Source organism: Haliaeetus leucocephalus, unplaced genomic scaffold, assembly GCF_000737465.1.
Source record: "Haliaeetus leucocephalus isolate CR32 unplaced genomic scaffold, Haliaeetus_leucocephalus-4.0 Scaffold151, whole genome shotgun sequence".
NCBI lineage: Eukaryota > Metazoa > Chordata > Aves > Accipitriformes > Accipitridae > Haliaeetus > Haliaeetus leucocephalus.
The window spans coordinates 3,382,127-3,403,526 of NW_010972587.1; the positions used below are offsets into that span (position 1 = coordinate 3,382,127).

The window sequence follows — 21,400 nt, forward strand, 5'->3', positions numbered from 1 at the left end:
GCGCCCCCCCCCCCCTCTCGGGGGGTCCCCCCCGCCGCTGGGGTCGCCCCGCTTGGGGCCGGGCCCCTGCGTGGCCGGGCGGGGGCCCCTTCCTCCCCGCGGGGTCTCCTCACGGGGCCCGGGCCCGCCCCTCCGGACACCGGCCCTCCCGCCGTTTGGGCGGGCCTGGCGGTGGGAGGCCGTGGGCTCTCTTCGCCTCCCTGAGGGGAGTTGGGGGTCGCGGCCGGCGGGTGGGACTTGGGCCCTGTCCGGGGCTGCGGGGAGAGCCGGCCCCGGTGGAGGAAGAGGCCGCTCTCCGCCGGTAGGCGGGCGGCCCCCGGGGCCGGGGCTTGGCCTCCGCAGAGCAGGCTCTGAGGCTGAGGTGGAGGAACGAGACTTGTCCCGTCTACGTGGCCGCGTGTCCCGGAGGTGCTCGTAGACGTTCCTGGCCTTTTTTCCTGGCCTGCGCGCTGGTAGTGTGCGGGGACCTGCCCCGGGGTGGATACAAAGCCTTGTCAGTCGGGTAATTTGGTAATGTAAAGGTTTTTACGCCCGGCCGATCCTTGCCGAGTGTTGTTGAATGAAACGGTAGAGCTTGACAAGGATTCCAGTGTCTGTTCTGGTTTGAGGTCACGGGAGGGAAGGTGTTGGCGACCCTCTCTGCCTCCCTCCTCCCCCACCAACGGATCCGAGTTGTGTCCGTATGGTTTTATTGTAGAAATATTTTTATTCTGTGACTCTGTCTTCTAAAAGTGTTACTTTTAAATGCTGGGCTCCCGAGCACGTGGATCCTTTACCTAGAGTTTAAAATCTCAGTGTAGTGTCTGACTGTATGTAGCCAGGGTTAGAGTATGATAATCTTCGGTTTCACCTTTCCAGCATATGGCAGCGAATGATTATTTCAGCTCATGTTGATCTCGGCATAAGAGAACATATGTAATTAGCCATGTCTGTGCTTCTCGGAGGGTGCTGAGGAGTGCATTTAGCTGGCAGGAAAATTCAGTAGAGATCTTGCTTGTGCCAGTTTACCATATTCATTTCAACCAGAACTGGTGGAGCAGGCACTTTGTTCAGCTGGAGTTATTACAACTTTAAGTTCTTTACTGCTGTTAGGTGCTGTAAATGTAAAGATGGCCATACTGTCCTCCTAGGTGTTTCTAGCTGTGCACATCCAGTTTTTATGTATACAGAGAAAAGTTGCTCTTCTAGTTTTGTCCATTTTAAACTCAATCCGGCAGTTTATTGGGTGATGGTAAATATTTTCATTTTGCAGTTTATTGTTTTTTCTCCAGGTTGGTTTTTATCAGGATCTTCTTTGGGAAGGTTCTCCTGAAAGCAGCTATATTATCCTAGTTTATGTGAGAGGCTAAAACTATTGTGGATTAGTTGTTTGTAAATTTGCTGTGTATTTGTTGTTCCTTTAAAAAAAAAAAAAGTGTTTGCCTGAGACTAAATCTCTAAGATGTTGCAGAACTTCGTTTCAGTTATTCCACATCCACAACGCTAATGTAACTTGTTAACGCAACTTCTAATTCAGTAGCATTCTTTGCCATGTCTCCTTTGATGTAGAGGAAATATGATAGTTGTGTTTTCTCAGACTTCATGAAGTGGCCGGGCTGGTTTGAAGTTTCACTGCTCTTGGTAGGAGCAGTTCCATCCTTCTCTAGATCTCCCCACCTGCGTGTTGCACTTCTGCTTGCTTGGATACCGTACTCATTTGATCTCTCCGTGATTTGATTTAGCAAGCTGAGATAATACATAAAACTGTGTGTACTTATTTTTGGCTGGGTTAGTTTTCTATTTGTCTAGGGAGCACTTTGGATCACAAATTGTTCCTTTGGATGGCAGCAGGATTTTAGAAGGGCTCACAACTAGTGAAACTTCACTCCAGATGGAATAAACACTGCGTAAGTTGGTACAGAACCAGTATTCTCACATAAAACATTTTGCACTTCGGTGTGTTTCCAAGCTATAGGTGTCCTAATTTAATTACACTTTTCCTTCTGGCTGTGCAGTGTTGTAATGAGGTATTTCAGGTGTAGATTTCTGAAAGAGTAGTAGGCATTAGTTTTTGGGGTGCTTTAGTCTCATTTGGCAGATCTTGTCACATGAAAGTAATGTATTTTAATGTATATGTTCTTTTCTGCAAAATATTACACAAGGTAATTCCAGGGGAATGCACATGGCAATATATTAAGCAGCTGGGGTAGCCTGCATTGTCTCAGCTTTCATGCAATCACGTTTCAGCAAACTGTATAAGGTTGTGGTTTCTATTATATTTTTACTGTTTGCCTTCCCTTTCTCTATCACTTTTTTTTATTTCCCAGACATCATTAATATCAATGGATTCACAACTCTGCTGTTTCTTATTGTCTCTGCTCCATACGTTAATGGGATATGAATTACAAATTTGGTAACCTCATATAACTGTATGTACTACTTTACTTGGATTTTTGTCCTATTTGTTTTTTTCTTACCGTTTCATATATCAGAAGGTTCTTTTCAGTGTTTTTCTCTGTATGGTTAACTCTGTTCTAGAAAACTTAAGTTAATGTTGTTGAGTTCTGGAGTCATGACTCATTCTTTATTAATGACCTTCTGCACTAGAACAGTGTGAGCTTCAGTTTCTTGCCCTTTCTTAGAGTTGCCAGTTTTTTCTGAAAGTAACTTGGCAGTAAAGTCTTTTCGTTTTTCAGTGCTTTTGACTTTATGTGTGTAAACAAGTATATTTTCTCTTTTTGTTGCTTAGCAAATGGCAGTTTGGTTTCCTTATTTCAGAGAACCAACTCTGGACTCAACCCTTACAACAGAAAGCCATGTTAGAAAATGAGATAAAAAGTTGTATATGGGGAGAAGTACAAACTTCCAAGTTCAGTCTGTCAGTGTATAGGCTATTATTACAGCTGGTCTAAAGACAGTAACGATTTTTGTTTTATGCTCCTGGAGTTCAAAGTATCTTCAGCACATGGGCTGTTAGATCTTTCTCAAATTACCAATTGACACATGGACTGCCAGAGAAGTTATTTTTCACTTGCCTGTGCCCTTGCTCTTGAAGTTAAAGCTAGTTCAGCAACTAAAGGTGTTTAAGTAGCAGTGTAGCTACTACTAAACAATATAATGTTGTAAAGCTGTGGTGTTGGGAGGTGGGGTGTGTCTTTGCTGTTGAGGGTTTTTGTTTGTTTGTTTTGGGTTTGGGTTTTTTTTTGCCACGACCAGCAAAGAGATTTAAAATATGGTGTGTTGAAATTAGCTTTGCATCCTTCAGGTAGTTTGTTGGCACAGATATAGCAGAATATTTTGGATGTGTATATATATTCTGTGGTGTGGGCAGTGTCTTGCTGCACCTTCTACTAGGTAAATTTGGGGGCACGGAGGCTCCTATACTATGCATTGTTGTGCCATTTTATTAAGCACTTGATTTAAAATCTTCATTATAACTTTTTCAGCCTTTGTCATTTACTATATACAGAATCATAATCTTTTCTGAATATGGTGTACTTCGTAGGTTTTCTTTGTGAACAGGAGCCTTTGCCTCTTTTGAATTTAGTTAAGGTTTCATTATGCTTGAATGTAAATCAGTTCACTGATAATTCTGAAATTTCTGTATATTCTTTCTGCTTTCTATTCATTAAGGATTTCGTTTGCAGAAGAGTTCACAGTAGAAATAGGGTGTTACTACCTCAAGCTTTTACTGAATAGACTTGTATTTTCACTGATATCCCACTATTGTTGCATGAGTAACAGAAATATGTTGTGGTTCAAGAAATCTTCAGTGCATCTAAGGCAGAACTTGAAAAACATACTATTGTCAAGCAGGAAACCTTTCTTATGTGGTACCTGGTGTTGCGAGCTTTCTCATTTGTCACAATATGGACAATATTGGTGGGGTTCTCCCCAACCCCACTCCCCCACTTAGAAACTTGGCGTTTGTAAGACTTTTATTCTCTTAAGACTAGCATGAAATTTTACTGTCTTAGCAAAAAGGTTTGAGCCATAGGATCAGCAAACAGAAGACATACAAGGTTATAGCTTTATATTTTTATTAAAATTCAAATGCCAGAAGTTGTAGTGTATCTTCTGTGGAGCAGAAGATGACGTTGGTCAAGTAATGTTAGCTTGATGCTTTGCAGAGCACTCAAATGTGCTGGTATCTGGTCACTGAAAGCAGACTAAGGATGTAGCAGGTACTTTGATGAGGCCAGTGACAGTTTAGCAGTGGATGTGTGAATAAGCTCTGGGGAAATCTCAGCTATTCTGAAGAGGGAGATGGAAATTAAAGCAGCATAATGCAGATTTTTAAATTGAGTTATATTTCTTCTTAGTTTAGAGCTCTCCTTTAAGTTAGATAATCACTTTGTGGCTGTAAGGTCTCTCAGGACAACTATTGCCTAAATTGAATTTACTTTATTGGGCTGTAGTTGTTTCCTTACTGTGTTGTATCTTTTGTTCGGTTTACCTTCTGTCAGAACCTGAAAATGAAATGCTGCACAGCTGCTATATCTGTTGTTAATGTTTGCAGACAGACCCGTTTTTCCTTAATTGTAGTCTGTGGAGTGTTTAGACTTTCTTACTCAAGCACTTTCTTATGAGCGTGCCTGCTTGCTGCTTCAGCTGTTGAATCAGTCCACAGTGAGGTCCTTTACCTGATTCTCTAATATGAGGCAAAAATGTAGTAACTGCTATTGAAAACTTGTTAGAATCAGGATTTGCACAGTACAGTAATTACTTAATGACTCCAGAGCAGTGGCTGATTCACTGTGTAGGTGCTGCAAGCGGTGTCTGTCATGAGAAGCTGGATGGCATCTTGGCAGAGCAGTGCTGGCCCCGAGTTGTACTCTGGCAGAAAAGGAGAGTGAGTTGGGTGAGGACACGGAGAGTATGAAGTGTCTGAAAGATGGGACTCGTGAACTAGCTGGGGGAGTTGCTGTGCTTCTCCGTTCTCTCGCATGTCCTGCGTTTGGCAGGTTGTTGGTGTGTGACAGAGGCAAGAACGAGAGCGTGAGGTGTGAGCAGTCAGTGCACATGACATCAGCTGGTACTTGGGTGCCCAGCACAGGCAGGGTGAGAAATACACGGGTGAGGAGGGCAGGACTGCCCTGTTCTGTGGTAGCCCCAAATCTATCTCTCCTTTCTTCTTGTCTACATCTCGTTGTCTACACCTCGTTGTCTACACCTCATTTTCTTTGGGTGCAGTGTTGTCGTCTTTCACTAGCTGGTAGCACAGGGCCATAAATTGCCATCAAATGGCAAGCATTTCATCCCAAAACTTGGCTTGCGTTCTGGCATATATTGTAATTGTTGATGTGGTATGCTGAAGGCCTTCTGCTCCTGCGTGTCCCTGGCAGTAAAAAGCTACAAACGTTGCCCGTTGAGTGCTCGTTGTAAGCAGTACAATGAGCTGTAGGTACAAATTGTCTGTGCCGTGTCCTTGCGGTATTAAGAATGATACAATTTATTTCACAGAAAATGATACTGATACAACAGTGGGACTTCACAAAGTTATTTTCTGCTGGACGTGGACTATAAATACTTGAACAGTTTTCCAGAACCTTAACTAGCTTATGCCACGACATGTAAACTGAGCCTACATCCTGCCACTTCCCTCTATTTTTTTGTAGTAGGTGGGTAGACAATTGTTGCTTCTTGCAGCTTTCCTGAATTTTGTGCTGTGGTTCCCTCTTTCTCAAGACCCTCTGTCAGTAGATGAGATGGTGGAGTATGAGGCAGGGAGCTGGATCTGTTACGAAGAGCAATATAGAATTTTTCAGTTCCATGACAACTGTGGCATTGGGAACACTTTTTCTTTTCCCGTGAAAGGAAACGTTTGTCCTTCTGAGAGATTAATGGATGGAAAAATAATAAAAACAATACTAGATTGCATACCTTCTAGACTGAGAAGATATACTTTGTGATACTTACTAACGTTATTGACAGAAATGCACTTCTACCAGTGTAACTCTGATACAAATAGTTTTTTCTGGAACAGCTGTCCCAGTGATTGATCGCTTTTGTTCATATTTCTGACTAGTTGGGGTGATAGATTAGGTCCAAATAGCTAGAAGGTAAAATTTTAAATAAATTCCAAAGTTGCCTTGTTTAAACAGGGACTGAATTTAAAACCAGGTATTTGGTAGAAATAGAGGGAGGATCTTCTTTGTTAGAAAAGAGAAAAAAATTGTAATAGAGAAGAGGAAAGAAAGCTTCCAGTATCTGAAAGGTAACTTGATGTTAATCATCCTTCAAGAGGGAGATTATACTAAGTGATCACTAGAGGCTTCTTCCAACTCGTGTTTCTGTGATTAAACAGGACACTTCAGAAATTTCTTGCTTGTGTAAAGTGAAGAGAAATTTAAGAAGTAAATCTACAACAGAAAGGACAAGTTAACTGAATTTTATTGCTATTTTTAAGCTCTGTATTCTTGTCTGGCTAGTTAAACTTACATACCTAAAATTCTATTTTACTGGCCTGACTGCAGATGTAATGATTTGTAAAAACTGACAAATGAGTAAGTTGAGAAAAGAAGATTCTGATATTTTAGTACCAAAGAAATATAACATCTGTCTTGGATTAGTTAAGAGTTATTAGGTTTTGCCTTTAAAAAATATGTATTTCTTAAGGCAGTGTTTGTAGCTTGGTTGGAAAATTTAACGTGGTTATAAAAAAGTTACTGTTACCATTTGATGTATTTCACTTCCACAAAATCTAAGTTTGGTATATTAGGAACTTTTCACTCTTCTAGAGAGTTGTTTAACACAGAACCCGTTTACATTGTTTATGAGCTTTTAAGAGTATATATAGCATGTAGTTTTGAAGAGTCTGCTGAATTTTGTTAGACAAGAATTCTCTGATTTTTTTTTTTTTAAGAGCATGATCAGAATAGTGTGAAGAGTTTTATAAATGCTTAAATGCGAAAGTTACGCAGGCAGTGTGTACTCCTACAGGACTCTCTTATCTGGCTGTCACATGTTCTACCTTTGAAATGGAACCTTTGCCATTCACCCTGAATGTAGGATTGGGCCATTATTTAATCTAAGGCTGCAATTTTTTATTTCTGTGGAGTTCATCTTTTCTACACTAGATTGTCCGTTTTTAATTTAAATTAAGGTTCTCATTTCAACATGCTTAAATGGCAAGTGGGGGAAAGGCAGACTATGTAAGAAAGTCTTTTAATGTTTTAAAAGCTGTGTAGTATTTCCATAGGAACCCTGCCTGCTGATTTAAAAAATACTAGGTATTGAATGCATTTTGTGATTTACTGGCAAAGTAATAATAGTTGGTGTATTGCTTAGAGAGCAAGTTTAACAAGTTCCATTTTCCATTGTTTCTTGATTAAAGTGAAAGACTCGGATCTTGGGGATGGGGGAGGAAGGAAAGGTAACAAAGCCCCTACCAAGGTAGCGGTGTTCACTTCAACTTATGTAGGTGGGTCAAAATGATAATGAATACTGCAGGAGAGAGAAACAATTTTAAAATCTTGGGTTTTATTTCATTATCTACTTTGTTACAGGTTATATATGAGCAAGAAGGAGTTTTCATTCATTCATCCTGCGGAAAAAATGATGACCAGGACAGCTTAATATCAGGAGTACTACGTGTCATAGAAAAGGTATTTGCATAATATGTTATGGAAACTTTGTGTATTTGTTGGCAAAGCACATGTGTTTGGCAAATCTTAAATGTCTTTTTAAATATAGGATTTTGTAAATGAACAAATATCACATCATGTTTGACATCATCTGCATCATTTATATATATATGTAAGTTGTACCATAATCATACCATGAGCAAATAGGGAAATATGTATTTTGTTGTGTAGGATTGAACTTTTTTATGATTGTTTGTATTGTAGGAAAACGAAGTAATAGTAGACTGGAGACCACTGGCTGATACTCTGGATGCTTCCAATATTCTCTGTGCTGGGAAGGTATGTTTGTTAGTTATCAGTGTTCTTCATTCTGTTTCTCCAGAGATTTTATTTTGTATGAACTTATGCATAGGTGATCTCATAACTGGAAGCAAAATCTATTTATGTGATTATCATTGGTATTAATAGCTACATGTAGGAATCATATTTGTGGACTGCAGCCCAGTTCAGGTTATTGGGATGCATGTGTAGGTGACTGTATTTAGTTTTTACTTGGTTCATATATAAAATAGAAGGGAGCTATCTGTATGAATAGTAAAGACCAAATGAGTCTAAGTGTATCATGGTCACCAGTCCCCCTGCATCTGCTACGTTGTAGTCTGGTGATTCACTCTTCATAATTAGACTCAAAGCAGAGGGGTACCATTCAAATGGAAAATAAAAATAGAAGTCTGTGGGGGTTCCAAGATGCAGTGATATGTGGTATTTAAGCAGTATTAAGAGGATGTGACTAAAGAAGAAAGATTTAAGTTTTACATTTAAATAAAAAGCTTGTTATGTTGGTAGAGTCTGCAAGAGAGGCTAGGATATTTTAGTACCATGCTAAATTTATTAAGTAAAACCTCTTGTCTTAGTCATTAAGTCCAAGTTTCCTGTGTTGAACTGTATCGTGTTTCTTAGGATTTTAATACTATGGATTCTTTTAATCTGTGAAAACGAAGATGCTTATTCTTCTTGTTGAATCTGAAAAACTAGCTTAATTTTCATGCCTTGCGTTTTTTGATAGTCACTTTTTTGTTTTGCTCAGGATTCCAGTTCTGTTGTGGAGTGGACTCAGACTCCTAAAGAAAAATGTTCCCGAGGAGCAGACCGTCCAATTAGTTATGAAGCAGAATGGGACATGGTCACCACAGTCTCTTTTAAAAAGAAACCTCATTCAAATGGAGGTACTTAAAAAATAAGCTTGATTTGTTTTTTCTTTATGGTAACTTGTAACTGAGGAATTGCCTTTAAGATACAGTTGTTGTGGATTTTATTAGGAATTGAAAAGCTGTGAGTCATTTGTGGTGAGAGGTAAATCTCTGGGTGCGGAAAAAAATTCACAATGGAATAGCTACTGTCTGCCTCCATTGTATTTTTTTCTTTAAATTGCTAGAGAATTATATTGAAAATAAATGTTAAATGTAATTTATTGCTGTGACGATCATTAGGTGATGTAGCAGTTATATCTGCATTGGGCTCTTGTATTCTTTCAGACAAATGGGATTTGAACTAGATGTCATGTTAGAAAGGAAAATGAAAAAATAAGTGGTTTATGACTCAAATGCCTTTCCACACTGCGACAGCAGGGGGAGATGGAATACACAGTTAATGTGGTACATGGGTCTCTCTTATATGGTCTTTTTTACTTCAGCAAAATAATTCTATAGCTACATCATTTTTGTTACAGTGTCTCAGTAGAGATATGCATGTGGATCGGGGAAATCCCAAGCACAAATGCAGGCTGGGCAATGAGTGGATTGAGAGCAGCCCTGCGGAGAAGGACTTGGGGGTGTCAGTTGATGAGAAGCTCAACATGACCCGGCAATGTGTGCTTGCAGCCCAGAAAGCCAACTGTATCCTGGGCTGCATCAAAAGAAATGTGACCAGCAGGTTGAGGGAGGGGATTCTCCCCCTCTGCTCTGCTTAGTGACACCCCACCTGCAGTATTGCGTTCAGCTCTGGGGCCCTCAACATAAGAAGGACATGAACCTCTTGGAGCAAGTCCAGAGGAGGGCTGTGAAGATGATCAGAGGGATGGAACCCCTCTCCTGTGAGGACAGGCTGAGAGAGTTGGGGTTGTTCAGCCTGGAGAAGAGAAGGCTCCAGGGAGACCTTATAGCAGCCTGCCAGTACCTAAAGGGGACCTACAGGAAAGCCAGAGAGGGACTTTTTACAAGGGCCTGTAGTGATAGGACAAGGTGTAATGGCTTTAAACTGAAAGAGGGTAGATTTGGATTAGATGTAAGGAAGAAGTTCTTCACTGTGAGAATGGTGAGACACTGGAACAGGTTGTCGGGAGAAGTTGTGGCTGCCCCATCCCTGGCAGTGTTCAAGGCCAGGTTGGATGGGACTTTGAGCAACCCGGTCTAGTGGAAGGTGTCCCTGCCTGTGGCAGGGGGGGGGGAACTAGGGGATCTTTAAGGTCCCTTCCAACCCAAACCATTCTATGATTCTATGTTAAAAAAACAAAGTGGGGGAGCAAGGACAGTGATTCTCAAATAATCTTTTTTTTCTCTGATTCTCCTGTAGTATTTTTCTTCATAATACTTGTTTTCCCTATATTATTTCTCATCCTGTAACTGGGACCATTGTGCTTGTTTCACCATATCTGCGATGGTTTTAAATGTCATCTATGTCACGTATGAGTTTGGATGTAAGATTATGAACATTTTTGGGCAAAGCACAGTCCTTGCTCCTAGAACACTGTGTTTGAGAGGAGTTTTTAGTGCTAGCATGATATAAAGCTAAAACCAGCATCTCTGTCAGGCATAGGATGGTTTATTACATCACTGGTTTGTATTGATTTTTCATCTTCAGGCATCAGAGTACATCTTCATCTAAAGTGAGTGTCAGTGAGCACTACTCACTTGGATTATGCTCTTTGCCACTTCATGCTTATTTCCACTTGCTGTAATTTGATGGGAGCAGGCCAGGGGGTGTGCCAGATTCCCTCCAGGCATGCTGGCAATTTTGTGTTCTCTGGTAAAGTAAAAATTAATCCGTTATCTTTCAATGTATACAGTGTTGCGCAGAGTGTATACTATGCTTGCCCAGTATGGGAGAGAGGGGTGGGTGGGGAGATTTTCAATTCCTTCTCCATTACTTTGGTAGCAGTCTTATACAACACAGGGCTAATGCTGTGTGCTATACATAGCATACAGTATTGTAATGTATATCACATTTAGTTTGAGTAAATAGTACTACTTGGTGGAGATGCTGGTGGGATTCAGCTTGCTGCTGGCATTTGAGACAGCAGTTGTGCATTTAACTGCTGGATCACTTTTATAAACTGTAGGCACAGCTTCAGGGGAGCAGTCGGGTAGACTTACTCATTATTTTAGAAGTCTGTAGAAGATGAGGAGGCACAAAGAGAAATCCAGAAAGAGCAGTTACAGTAGTTACAGTATACATTTTATTATCAGAACCAATGTTGGGTTTTGTGGTTTGGGTTTGTTTTTTTAGGAATAGCAACACATACGATGCATTTGTAATTACTAACACTGGAAGTCAAACTAAAGTCATGTGGTAATTTTGTTTTTAAGATGCTACAACTCATGCAAATGGAGACAGCAAGTGGTCGTTCCTGTTCAGTTTGACAGATCTGAAATCAATCAAACGAAACAAAGAAGGCATGGGATGGTCTTATTTGGTGTTCTGTCTGAAGGATGATGTGAAGCTTCCAGCTCTTCACTTTCATCATGGGGATAGCAAACTATTGATTAAATGCCTTGAAAAGCATGTTGTGCTGAATGAGTAAGTATCAGACAACTCTTAGTTCTGATGTAAAATATGGATTATTGGTTTACTTTTTAAATTCTGTAAGGAATTTCAGATTAATGCTTCCTGATGTATTTTGTCTTCCCTTTTTTATTAGTAGAATCAATTTTCAAGGTGACTGAAACTGCATTTTCACATATGCATTTGGAATGCAGGCTGAAGTTTTAAAATTGTTGGATCAATTTATGAAATAGCTTAGAATCTATTGAAGTGTTATTAGCTCCATAATACCTTAGTAGCTCCCTCTAGTGGGTACAGAAGCTTCTCACGAACACTCAGTGTAAAGTTAAATCCTTTTTCATGAACCACTTATCTTAAATCGGATAATTTGTGTTAAAATTTGAGATCTTCTACTTTGTGTGAAATATCTGAGTATCGACATCAGTGTATGAGGTAACTTACAGTACTGTCAACTAAATCAGTTTATATATAAATGTTTTCCCCCAGAATTCTGTTCCCCTGTCATTTCTTGCCGTGGGGAATGTTTCACACTTGATCTTTACTCTTCAAGTCATCTTTCTGAATGTAAACATAATTAAACCCTATCATAGTGTTAAATACTTGGGGTTTGTTGTGTATTTATATTGTATTACCTCCAAGTTTTTCACTTTGATAGAAGCCTTTTTGATTGGCATAGCATAAATGCAGAATAAAATAACATGTTCTGTTCTCACCATGTAGGCATAAGTATAATTTAGGAAGGCAACAGGGTAAATAAGAGTAGGTAGAGCATGAAGAAACAGTGACGTGTAACAGGTACAGCTATAACAGGTGTAACATCAGTGTAACAGGTATTCTGTTTTCAAAAGTGTTTCAGTGTCATCACTGGCAATAGAATAATCTGATGACAGATTTAAAGGTGGACAGTGAAATGGCTGTGGGAATCCTTATAGAGGGCTCTTCTCACAGTGGGTGGCATCAATGAGGTCAGAGTTGCCTTCGACAAGTAGGGAAGGCTGCTGCCCAGTAATACTGTTAGGCTGGGAGTAAGCCAATAGGACATGAGGATTGTATATTCATTGAACTGGTTTGTGAAAGGCTTTGACAGTGTCAAGATGTGGTGTTGGAGTTGGTGACAATCAGAAGTTGTCAACTGCTTGGAGAAGGTAGCATGGTCAGTGTGACCAGTTGGTGGAATGGTACCGGCTGTAGCATTGTATGCGAGCTTTTTAAGGGCAAAAGTCAAGAAGGCCAAAGGAGAGGCTATTAGGGGAACAAGATAAAGGTGTAAATAAGAATGTTCTCTGTACAACTGTAGATTAGGAAATCCTGGATGATGTCATCTTAAATACTGAGTTTTTTTCTCTAGGTTCCCTTTGAGTTCTTCCTTAAACCTCCTTCAATTTTTTTTTCCTAACTAATTTCACTACTTATGCAGGCACAGGGGACTATTGTTGCCCTGCCATACCTCCACCTCACTCCCCTTTCCCCCCAAGGAAATTGTTCCATTTTGAGCATACTGCTCTGCATTTACTTATTTGTGGATATCTTCTGACTAGTTGCTGCTAGGCTAGGGCAGGTTTTTGAGGCAATCTACGTAGCAAACACTGGAAAAACACCTGTGTTGTATGATGAGTCATGGAAAGCTTTATACCTTATCTATGGGATCTGTTGCCTGTGTACTGCAGCAATGTCTTTCAAATTTTCTAATTCCCAGAATATGTATTTAATGAACAGGACCAAGTTTTAAGTAGGCCTAGTAAGTGCGTTTGACAGTGTAGCAAAATGGTTTGCATTGACTTAATCAAAACTTTGTTCTTGTGATTAACTCTCAACTAGAAACTTGAAAATTTTAGAAGAAGATTTTCCCTTATGCCTTCTTTCCAGTTAGTCCATTTGAGGCTTTAATAAAAGGAATTTACAACTAATGAGTCCATGCTGCTGTTTTTTTAATTGCCACTATTTAAAGAGCTTATTATTTGAAAATGTGTGTGTGTGTACACATACATATACACATAAAAAGCAATAAGCAACAGGAAAGTTGATAACTAAAATGGAGTACTGCAACTACAGATCTGTAGTTATACCTGCATTAATTTTCGTGGAGTTCCCTGTATTTAATGTTGAGACACCTGGCCTAAGCTTATTTTATATTTCATATTTTTTGCTTAAAGGCATAAAATATTTACAAGAAGATACTGCTCTGCTATGTAACAAGTTATTTTGTCTTTTCATATTCAGGAAATTTTTTGTATCTTTTCACGTAGTGGTTAAAAGTTTTTAGAAAAGCAGCAATCTAAGCTAACATAGCGGAATACCTTAAACCATTTTATGAAGTTGGACACCTGAGCTCCTGTAAGTCAGACATCTAAGTTCTGCCCAGCATTTGGTTGTCAGTTCATTACTGCACATAATGTTAGACAGTTTGTGTTACTAACAGGCATTATTTCCAGTTTTACTGAGTCATGTGCAGCAAATAATTATACTTCACATTGCTATGTAAAATTAATGCTTATTGGTGAGTCACTGAATGAAAATGAAGTAGGTACTGATTTTGGTTTCTGTTTCAAGCACTGTCTCTTTCAGGTAGTCTGTGGTGAGTGAGTGGGCACTTACCATTCTTCCTTTATTTGACCCAGTGGATTGGATTCTTAGTTCTTGCCTTTTGTAGCCTGTTGCCAGTTGATGTCGGCGTTCCTCTTCAGACAGTGCAAAACAGTAGCTGTCAGGTGTGGAAGAAACTGTACAAAGAGAGGCAGTCATGTCCTTATGTGTCTGTTTTTAAAAGAGGGCAGTGGCGTAGGGTTTGTGCAGTCTGACCCAGCAGCTGTGCACTGGGGTGTCCAGGAACGCTTGCTAGATGGAATTCCCTGCTAAGGTAAGACATGGAAACTTGAGGTGATGTTCAAGCATTCAGGATGTGCTGAGCTGCTTAGTATTGCCACCTCAAACAGTTCTAAGCATTGACGAATGCAACAGCGGGTACTTTGGGAACTTTAAAGCAAAAAGCTGAGGCAGCTATGGAAATTAAATTTGAATTAAGTTAAGCATTGAGCTGAACAGGAACTTCCAGTTTCGGTTTTCTTACTTAGATTCCTCTCTTCCAGTTCAGGTCTGCTTCTGGCACCAAATTCTTTTCTGTGGTCTAGTTATGAATTATGGTTATTTTTTTTTTAAGGAAAGAGAAAGGAACAAATATGCCTTGTAAGCTGTGGAAATGGCAGACTTCAGTCTCTGTTTTTTCTATTTTTTCCTAATGGTTATTACCATTATACCATATACATCATGCTTTTGTACATGATGTATCTAAGCTCACAACCTTTTTTAGGAAAAGGTGTTTACTCAGCTTTCTGGATGCCACAAGCAAATACGTGGCAGCATAATTACTTGTTATCCCAACCTCTTAGTTTATAATACATAGGATATTGATGTTTAGGCAGGAAGTTTAGCTTTTCTCTAAAATACCTTTGTCATGGGTATTTTCTTCCTCTGTTCCTATCACCTCAAAAGTTTTTGTCCTTCTCTAACACCACTCCTTATAAAATGTCACGTCATTGCTGGAATTGGTGTGTGTGTGAAATGGCTAAACTCAAACAAAATATTTGTAATTTGTTGCTGTAAAGATTACGTGTTTCTTAGTTTGGTGGTGCCAGTATAATATTGAGAAAACACTGTGTGTATGGATGACACTTTCTAACTCGCAGGATTATGAGTAAGTGTTTAATAAAGTGTCTAGCTCACAAAATTGTTTTGAACATTACCTAAGTAGCTGTTGATACCCAGCTGTCTGTCTAGAGAAAATGTTTAATTAAAATGGAGATGTGGTGCAAAGTTTTCGTTCTTTTAGTTAAGGCAAACATAATACATGACTCAGCCTTTGCCCCTGTGCTGCTTTTTAGCAAAAGCCAGTTGAGCTTCATTAACCGTTGCTGCCTTAGGACTATGACTGTGGTGTCTGGCTGTCTCAAAATGAGATCTCTTGTTGCGTTTCATATCCGTCAGTGTTAACAGTGTCCTGTCCTGTTGGAATGGGAGAGAGATAAGGCTTATTAAAGTTCTTATCTATGACTTTAATAACATGGTAGGTGATGCAGGTACTAATAAAAATAAAAGTAACTTTTCTTTCAAGACTAGAAATAGTGGATTTAAACTTTGGGGGAGAGCAGTAGAGAGGTATTTTATAAACATAAGTCTGTGTGATGGATTAGAGTCAGACGGCAAAGTGCTTGGCTTCCCCTGCCTAGCTACCAACTCTGTGGCTTGAATGTCAGCCTGGCTTCTGAGCTGTTCTCTTGTGTCACATATTGAGCTGTAAATTGGTGATTCAGGAGCTGGTTCATGAATTGATGGGGTATCTGTGCTGGAGGAGGGGAGAATATGTGATTGGGGGCAGGGGATGAGAGCAAAAGAACAGATTAAATACTGGGAGCAGCACGGTTCCACTGTCTTTGTTGTTATTGTTTTCATCTGCCTGTGCAAGCCTGTCGGAGAAGCAAATGTTATATTGAAATACAAGAGAGTACAAATACAGTGAGTTAGGCGAAATGGGGTTTGTGTTCATGTAGCTTTGGGACTCTACACAGAAATACATTTGCAGGGCTGTACTGAGATGGTTCTGTTTCACGATACAATGGCTGTGGTGTTTTTTAAGCTCCTATCAGTACGAATCTTAGAGTTATTCTGACAGTAGCTGTTGTAATACTGTTGGTTAGAAATTTGTTGATGTGCTTTCATACATTGAAAAGCAGTTTGTATTCCTTTATGTAATGTTTTACAGGGTGCCTTAATGTAAGATTTACTAATTGGTAGAAAGAATTCCTTAACTGCATATGGTGACGTGGGCTCTTTTCGTTTCCTCTGTCATGTTAAAGGAGTTTCAGCATATATTGTGTTAAGGCTGACCATGTCTCACTAAATTTCCTTTCCTGTGTCATCTCTTTTTTTTGTCTGTTGTCAAATACAGAAAACTATAGTTGAAGAAAACTTTATTTACATGTGGGTGACAAAAGCTATCTTCAGAGTAATTTCTCAAAAGCATCATGATTTTTCGAAGAATACAATTCAGAATGAATGTGATGATGACTAATCTTTTGAAAAATGAAAGTCTTTTGTAATGCGTTAGCTTGTGAACTTGTGCCAAGAATTAAGAGTGATCTTGCATCAAACCTGCTTTCTTTGCACAAAACCCAAAATGTGACTTCAAAAAACAGTAAATGTTCTAAAAACATTTTCAGGAAAAACTGGTGGTACTTATAGAAACCCTTTTTCAATTTTATTGCAGATCTCCACAGGATAAACGGATTCTTCTCGTGAATTCTCAGAACAAGTCTCTGTCTCAGTCTTTTGAAAATCTCTTTGATGAATCATCTTATGGCTTATTACAAGTATGTATTATCTTTGATTTTTTTTATTCTGAAGACCTTTATTAAAAAATCCCACCCTAACATGTCATACAAATATTCCCTGAATCATTGCCATTGTAGAACCATTGATTATATCTGAAAACAGGTGCTTACTATAGAAAGTACACTTACTTCTAAGTTGTTTTCTGTGTTCTAATAATTTCTTAACTTCCCTGTGGTGGTATTTCAAACCTATTCAAGTTAATGTTGTCTGTGATTCTATACATTTGGGTACAGATAGTTTTAGAAAGCAAAAGAAGGAAAAATTTTAGAGGAGTTACTAAAATGTATTAATTAGAATTTTCTAAATTCTACTTGACTAAATATTCTTTAACTTGATATTTTCTGACAGTTTTGAAGGGATGCTGGAAATACAGCAGCAGAGTGCAATATTGCCTAAAAGAGTTGTTTTTTATACTAAAGCTGCTTATCATTTGGGTGGTGTTTGTGGACTCATGAAAGTCAGCAGCAAAATTTCCAGTGATTTGAATGAGGCCAGAGTTTTGATTCACTGATTTGTTTAGTTAAAGAAAATCTTCATGAGTGAATTACATTAGTTTCTGGACTTAGTTGTCAAATCAAGTTTTGTGTGAGATTCCTAGCAGAGTACATGATGATTCAAGATGCATTTTCTCTATGAAGATAGAGAAGCTAGGCAAAAGGAAGACATTTTGTGGCGTTAATTACTGGAAAGTAGGTCAGGCTTACTGAGCATACTGCTATCCAATCTTTCAAATCAATCAGTAGCATTGCCTTAATACTGAAGATATCTTTTTCTTTGATCATGTAATGAATGTACTGTATGAAACTACTAATACATGAAACTTCAATAACTTTGAGACCTACAATACTCTTCCTGTTGTTTTGCTTTCTTTGAGTACAAGAATTCCAAATAATCTGAGGCTTTTTGTATTTTACTTGTTTTCCTTGTTATAACACAGAAATTGAAGAAAGATCCATACACAGTAACAATGGGAAGATTTTCCAAAGTCACAAACTATATTTTTGACAGTTTCCGCTTAAGTGACCCTTCAAGTCAAAGGCGACCACCTTCAGAAATGGCAGACTTTCTCAATGATGCTATTCCAGGGTTGAAGATAAATCAGCAGGAAGAACCAGGATTTGAAGTCATTACACGAGTGAGTGTGTAAATGAATATGATACAGATGCATTGATTCTTTTTATGCACACCTTTAAAGGAATGGTAGGACTTGAAGCTTGGTGAGCTGTACTGTTTATGCTTGGAGATTGTGGCATATGCTGCCCTACCATTTATTCACAAGAGTAAGATTATCATGAGCTACTTCTAGACTGTGTCATTTTTATGCCTGCAAATATGAGTTCTGCTTTGAAAGAAAGCTTGTCATTGCTGAAATGGGGATTATCGTTATCTTATAGTCAATGCCCTGAGAAGTCACCCATTTCGTGCTTGCTGTTTCCTCTGCGGTTAGAGCGAGCTATGTTAGGTAAAGTTGGGGTATGCAGGTTAACCAACTTTCTTGGCTAATCACTTTAACATTGCAGTTTGTTTTAAGAGGGCTAAGAAGATTAAAACAAAGTATTTAACGGGATGATTAATGTCTAGGGTGTATAAATGTAGAGGTTTATGTATGACTTGAACCAAAGCTAGAATGAACTTGTAATTGGATCATGAATCACTTTGGGCTCCTGTTGGTGTCTTTTACAGATAGGTGGATAAGGTTTATTTTTAAATGCTTGTGATTACTACTTAAGCAGCTTACATGTTTTTAGAGTGTTAAACTGCTTTGAATGTTGGGGTTTTTTTTCTTGAGTTCAAAATAGTGTTAATATCTTAGCAGTAGCTGTATGAACTATGTAATTCTAAGAACTTGCTGTCTAGCACTTAATCAGTTATTTTTTCAATGAGAAAAAGTATAACAAATGCTACATACTGAAAATAACACTGACCTGTATGTCTTTATCTGGCACATGCCTTAGACTTCTATAGAGTTGAAACACAAATTGACTTGGTGGTTGCCATCATCAAAATATTTTTAAAAAGTAAGGAATTACTGTCTGCTGAATTCTGCTGTGGTTAAATGCGCAATTTGGGAACTGAGAGAGACTGAGCACAAACTGTGAAACTTTGGTGGATGTTAGGAGTTCTTGAAAGCACATACAGTCTTGGGTTTTTTTTTAAGGGGTGATGTACTTGAATTGATCTTTCAGTCACACTGTGCCATCTGTGTGGGCCGAGCATCACTGAACCCAAGTTGTTTTTCAGTTCTGTCTTAAGATATGCTAGTGTGTATCAAGAATGTGCTTTAGAAGTCAAGCTCTGTATTGTCCTTGTTTGCTGTATTGCACATACCTAATACATTTCCAGTTGCATAGAGGCTTTTAGTCCATGGGAAGCTAGCACAGAGGTGTTTGTGGGGGTAGAAGGTTATTTAAAACACACACGTGCATCCTCCTCCAAAATCTGAAATACTAATGTGTACCCAGGTTCTCAGCACAGAGTGTCTTGCTCTAAAGATCTGCTTATGTTGGTCCACGCTACTTGCTAATGTGGACACAGCCTTAGATCCTTACAGTAGCTGACTGAGGTATGCACCTGTGAAAATGTACTTGCACCGAATATAAGAAACTGGCAAGCTTAGTACTATTTGTGCAGTTTAAAACTACTAAAGCACTTCAGTGGGATTCATATAACATATTTATGTGTGTTTCAGATTGATCTAGGAAAACAGCCTGAAGTTAGTAGAAGAGAGCCTGTGTCGGCTGAAGAATGGGCTAAGAATATGGATTCTGAAGGAAGAATTTTAAATGTCGACTACATAAAGCAATTGATATTCAAAGGGGTAACTTGTTTTTCCAAAGTCAGCAAGACCTATGGCTTGATTCTGGCCCCTTTTTCTTTCCTTCCCAAACCATGGTTGTGCTGTTTTCATTACACTTGTAATGCTTTGTGCAGGACTTTGAGCATGAGCCACTCAGTATTGTTGGAGAGACTTCATAAAGCATGATTTCATGCTAATCAAATACCTCAGCAGTCTTGCAACCATACAAAGTGCTCTACAAGGAGAGAGATCTTGTGGTGGCTGGCTAAAGTGAGAGAGTTGAAAACACAAAGGCTTAAGTGATAAAGAAGAGAAATCAAAGTGCCTTTCAGGAAAACACCAGTGCTTCAGTGTTAGGATATCTGGTTTATTCTTTTCTTTTTGAGGGTTTCTTCTTATCTTTCTCCAACAAAAGCTTCTTTTCTTTGTGCAGCAGTTTGCCTGGATGTGGCCCTCATCAGAGCAGTCCTAAACACTTTTGCTGACTTTTTTTTTCTTTTATTTGAATGGAGGGTTTTTGCAATATGAATGTGAATTTAGTCTCAGTGATGGAAATTTTGAAAACTTTAGTTATGTCCTGTAGCTATTCTACCTAATGTTACTTTAGTATTTCTCTTTTTTTGATGGGAATCCAGCTGCGTTAATGCATTCTTTGTGCACCTGTTGATGCATGTTTGCAAGCACGCAGTCTTGCATTCTTGGAGTTTGAGCAGAAGTAGTGAATGATAACATTGATATTACAGGTTTTTTAAAGACCTATACATATTAAATAATGTACTGTGAAGTGGGTAGAGTGAAACTGAGGCCCTTTTCAGTTTCTGTGACTGTTCTTTAACATACCTGTGCCTGAGGTGCCCAGTTAAGGACCTGACCCTTCTGCAATCATGAGAATTAATACAAACCTGTTATTCCAGTAGCCCATTTCCCTGTCACTTCTGTTGTCACATGCATTGAGTGAGTGCTCGATTTTATTTATGACTCAAGTTCCCAATAACTTCCAGTACATTAAGTGCAGATCCTCATTAAAGAAAACAGTTAAAATGCCTCTCTTAAACTGTTTGCCTGTTACTGGAAGAGTTCCAGTTGCTGCTTGTTTTTGCAGTGGTTGATTCTATTTGCTGCACCATCTTCTTTGCCTTAATCTGATGGCAAATGAAGAAATATAATGAGGAATCAAACTAGCCTTGGACTGGCAAACTGGGGAGTCTGATAGCAGAAGTGCCTCATTCTCACGACTATACTGGAGGAGTTGAAACAAACTCTTTTGATGCAAGTGGGATATAATTCAGCTAGCACATTTTTGTAATCTAAAAATGATGAGCATTACTTGGAAAGACTTCTGACAATAGTGTCCTTGGGTGGACACTAGTGGTTTTGATTGCTTGGAATATTCATCTGCGTGTTGGCCATGTCTTGTTAGATGAAAATATTTGTTTAAAAAAAATAAATAAATTGAAGTCTAGTGCTCAAAATCAATTTGTGGCGAGACCAGAAGTTTGGCAGTTAAGCAGCATGGTGTTTAAATATATAAATTTTAAAGGTGTTTTGTTTGCTTCTTAAAGTCTGTGATGCCCATAAAGTTTTTATTTCCAGCAGTGAAGCAAAAATATAGGAAGAAAAATCTTTTGTGAAGTTTCTTTTTTATCTTCTAAGGATGAATCCAGTGCTTCTGCAGTTTTCTGCTTAATCATACTCTCTTCCTCCCCTTTCCTCCAAGTGTGATACCTAGTTAGCAGATAAGATTTGAGTACAATGTAAAAAGAAGCTTACTTATAAAAATTCTCTTTTAAGTTTTACTTTAAGAAGTGTTGTATCACTATAGGAATGTTTCCTCACAAAATTGAAATAGTCTTTGTTAATGTTTCATATCCAT

General features: G+C 38.8%; 1 protein-coding gene across 3 annotated transcripts in view; it reads left to right on the forward strand.

The window, feature by feature from the left end:
• TBC1D15 (TBC1 domain family, member 15) overlaps window positions 1-21,400 on the forward strand; it is a 35,507-nt gene that overhangs the window by 192 nt on the left and 13,915 nt on the right. For 2 of the 3 annotated variants that reach the window (XR_774005.1, XM_010561786.1), the window contains exons 2-8: window positions 7,488-7,586; window positions 7,830-7,904; window positions 8,653-8,791; window positions 11,150-11,360; window positions 16,606-16,708; window positions 17,668-17,865; window positions 19,420-19,548. Coding sequence is in view for 2 of the 3 variants with exons in the window: in XM_010561786.1 (XP_010560088.1) it covers window positions 7,488-7,586; window positions 7,830-7,904; window positions 8,653-8,791; window positions 11,150-11,360; window positions 16,606-16,708; window positions 17,668-17,865; window positions 19,420-19,548 (954 nt within the window). In the remaining variant the exon portion in view is untranslated. The remainder of the gene's footprint in view (window positions 1-7,487; window positions 7,587-7,829; window positions 7,905-8,652; window positions 8,792-11,149; window positions 11,361-16,605; window positions 16,709-17,667; window positions 17,866-19,419; window positions 19,549-21,400) is intronic. The other variant, XM_010561788.1, reaches the window with a different exon arrangement.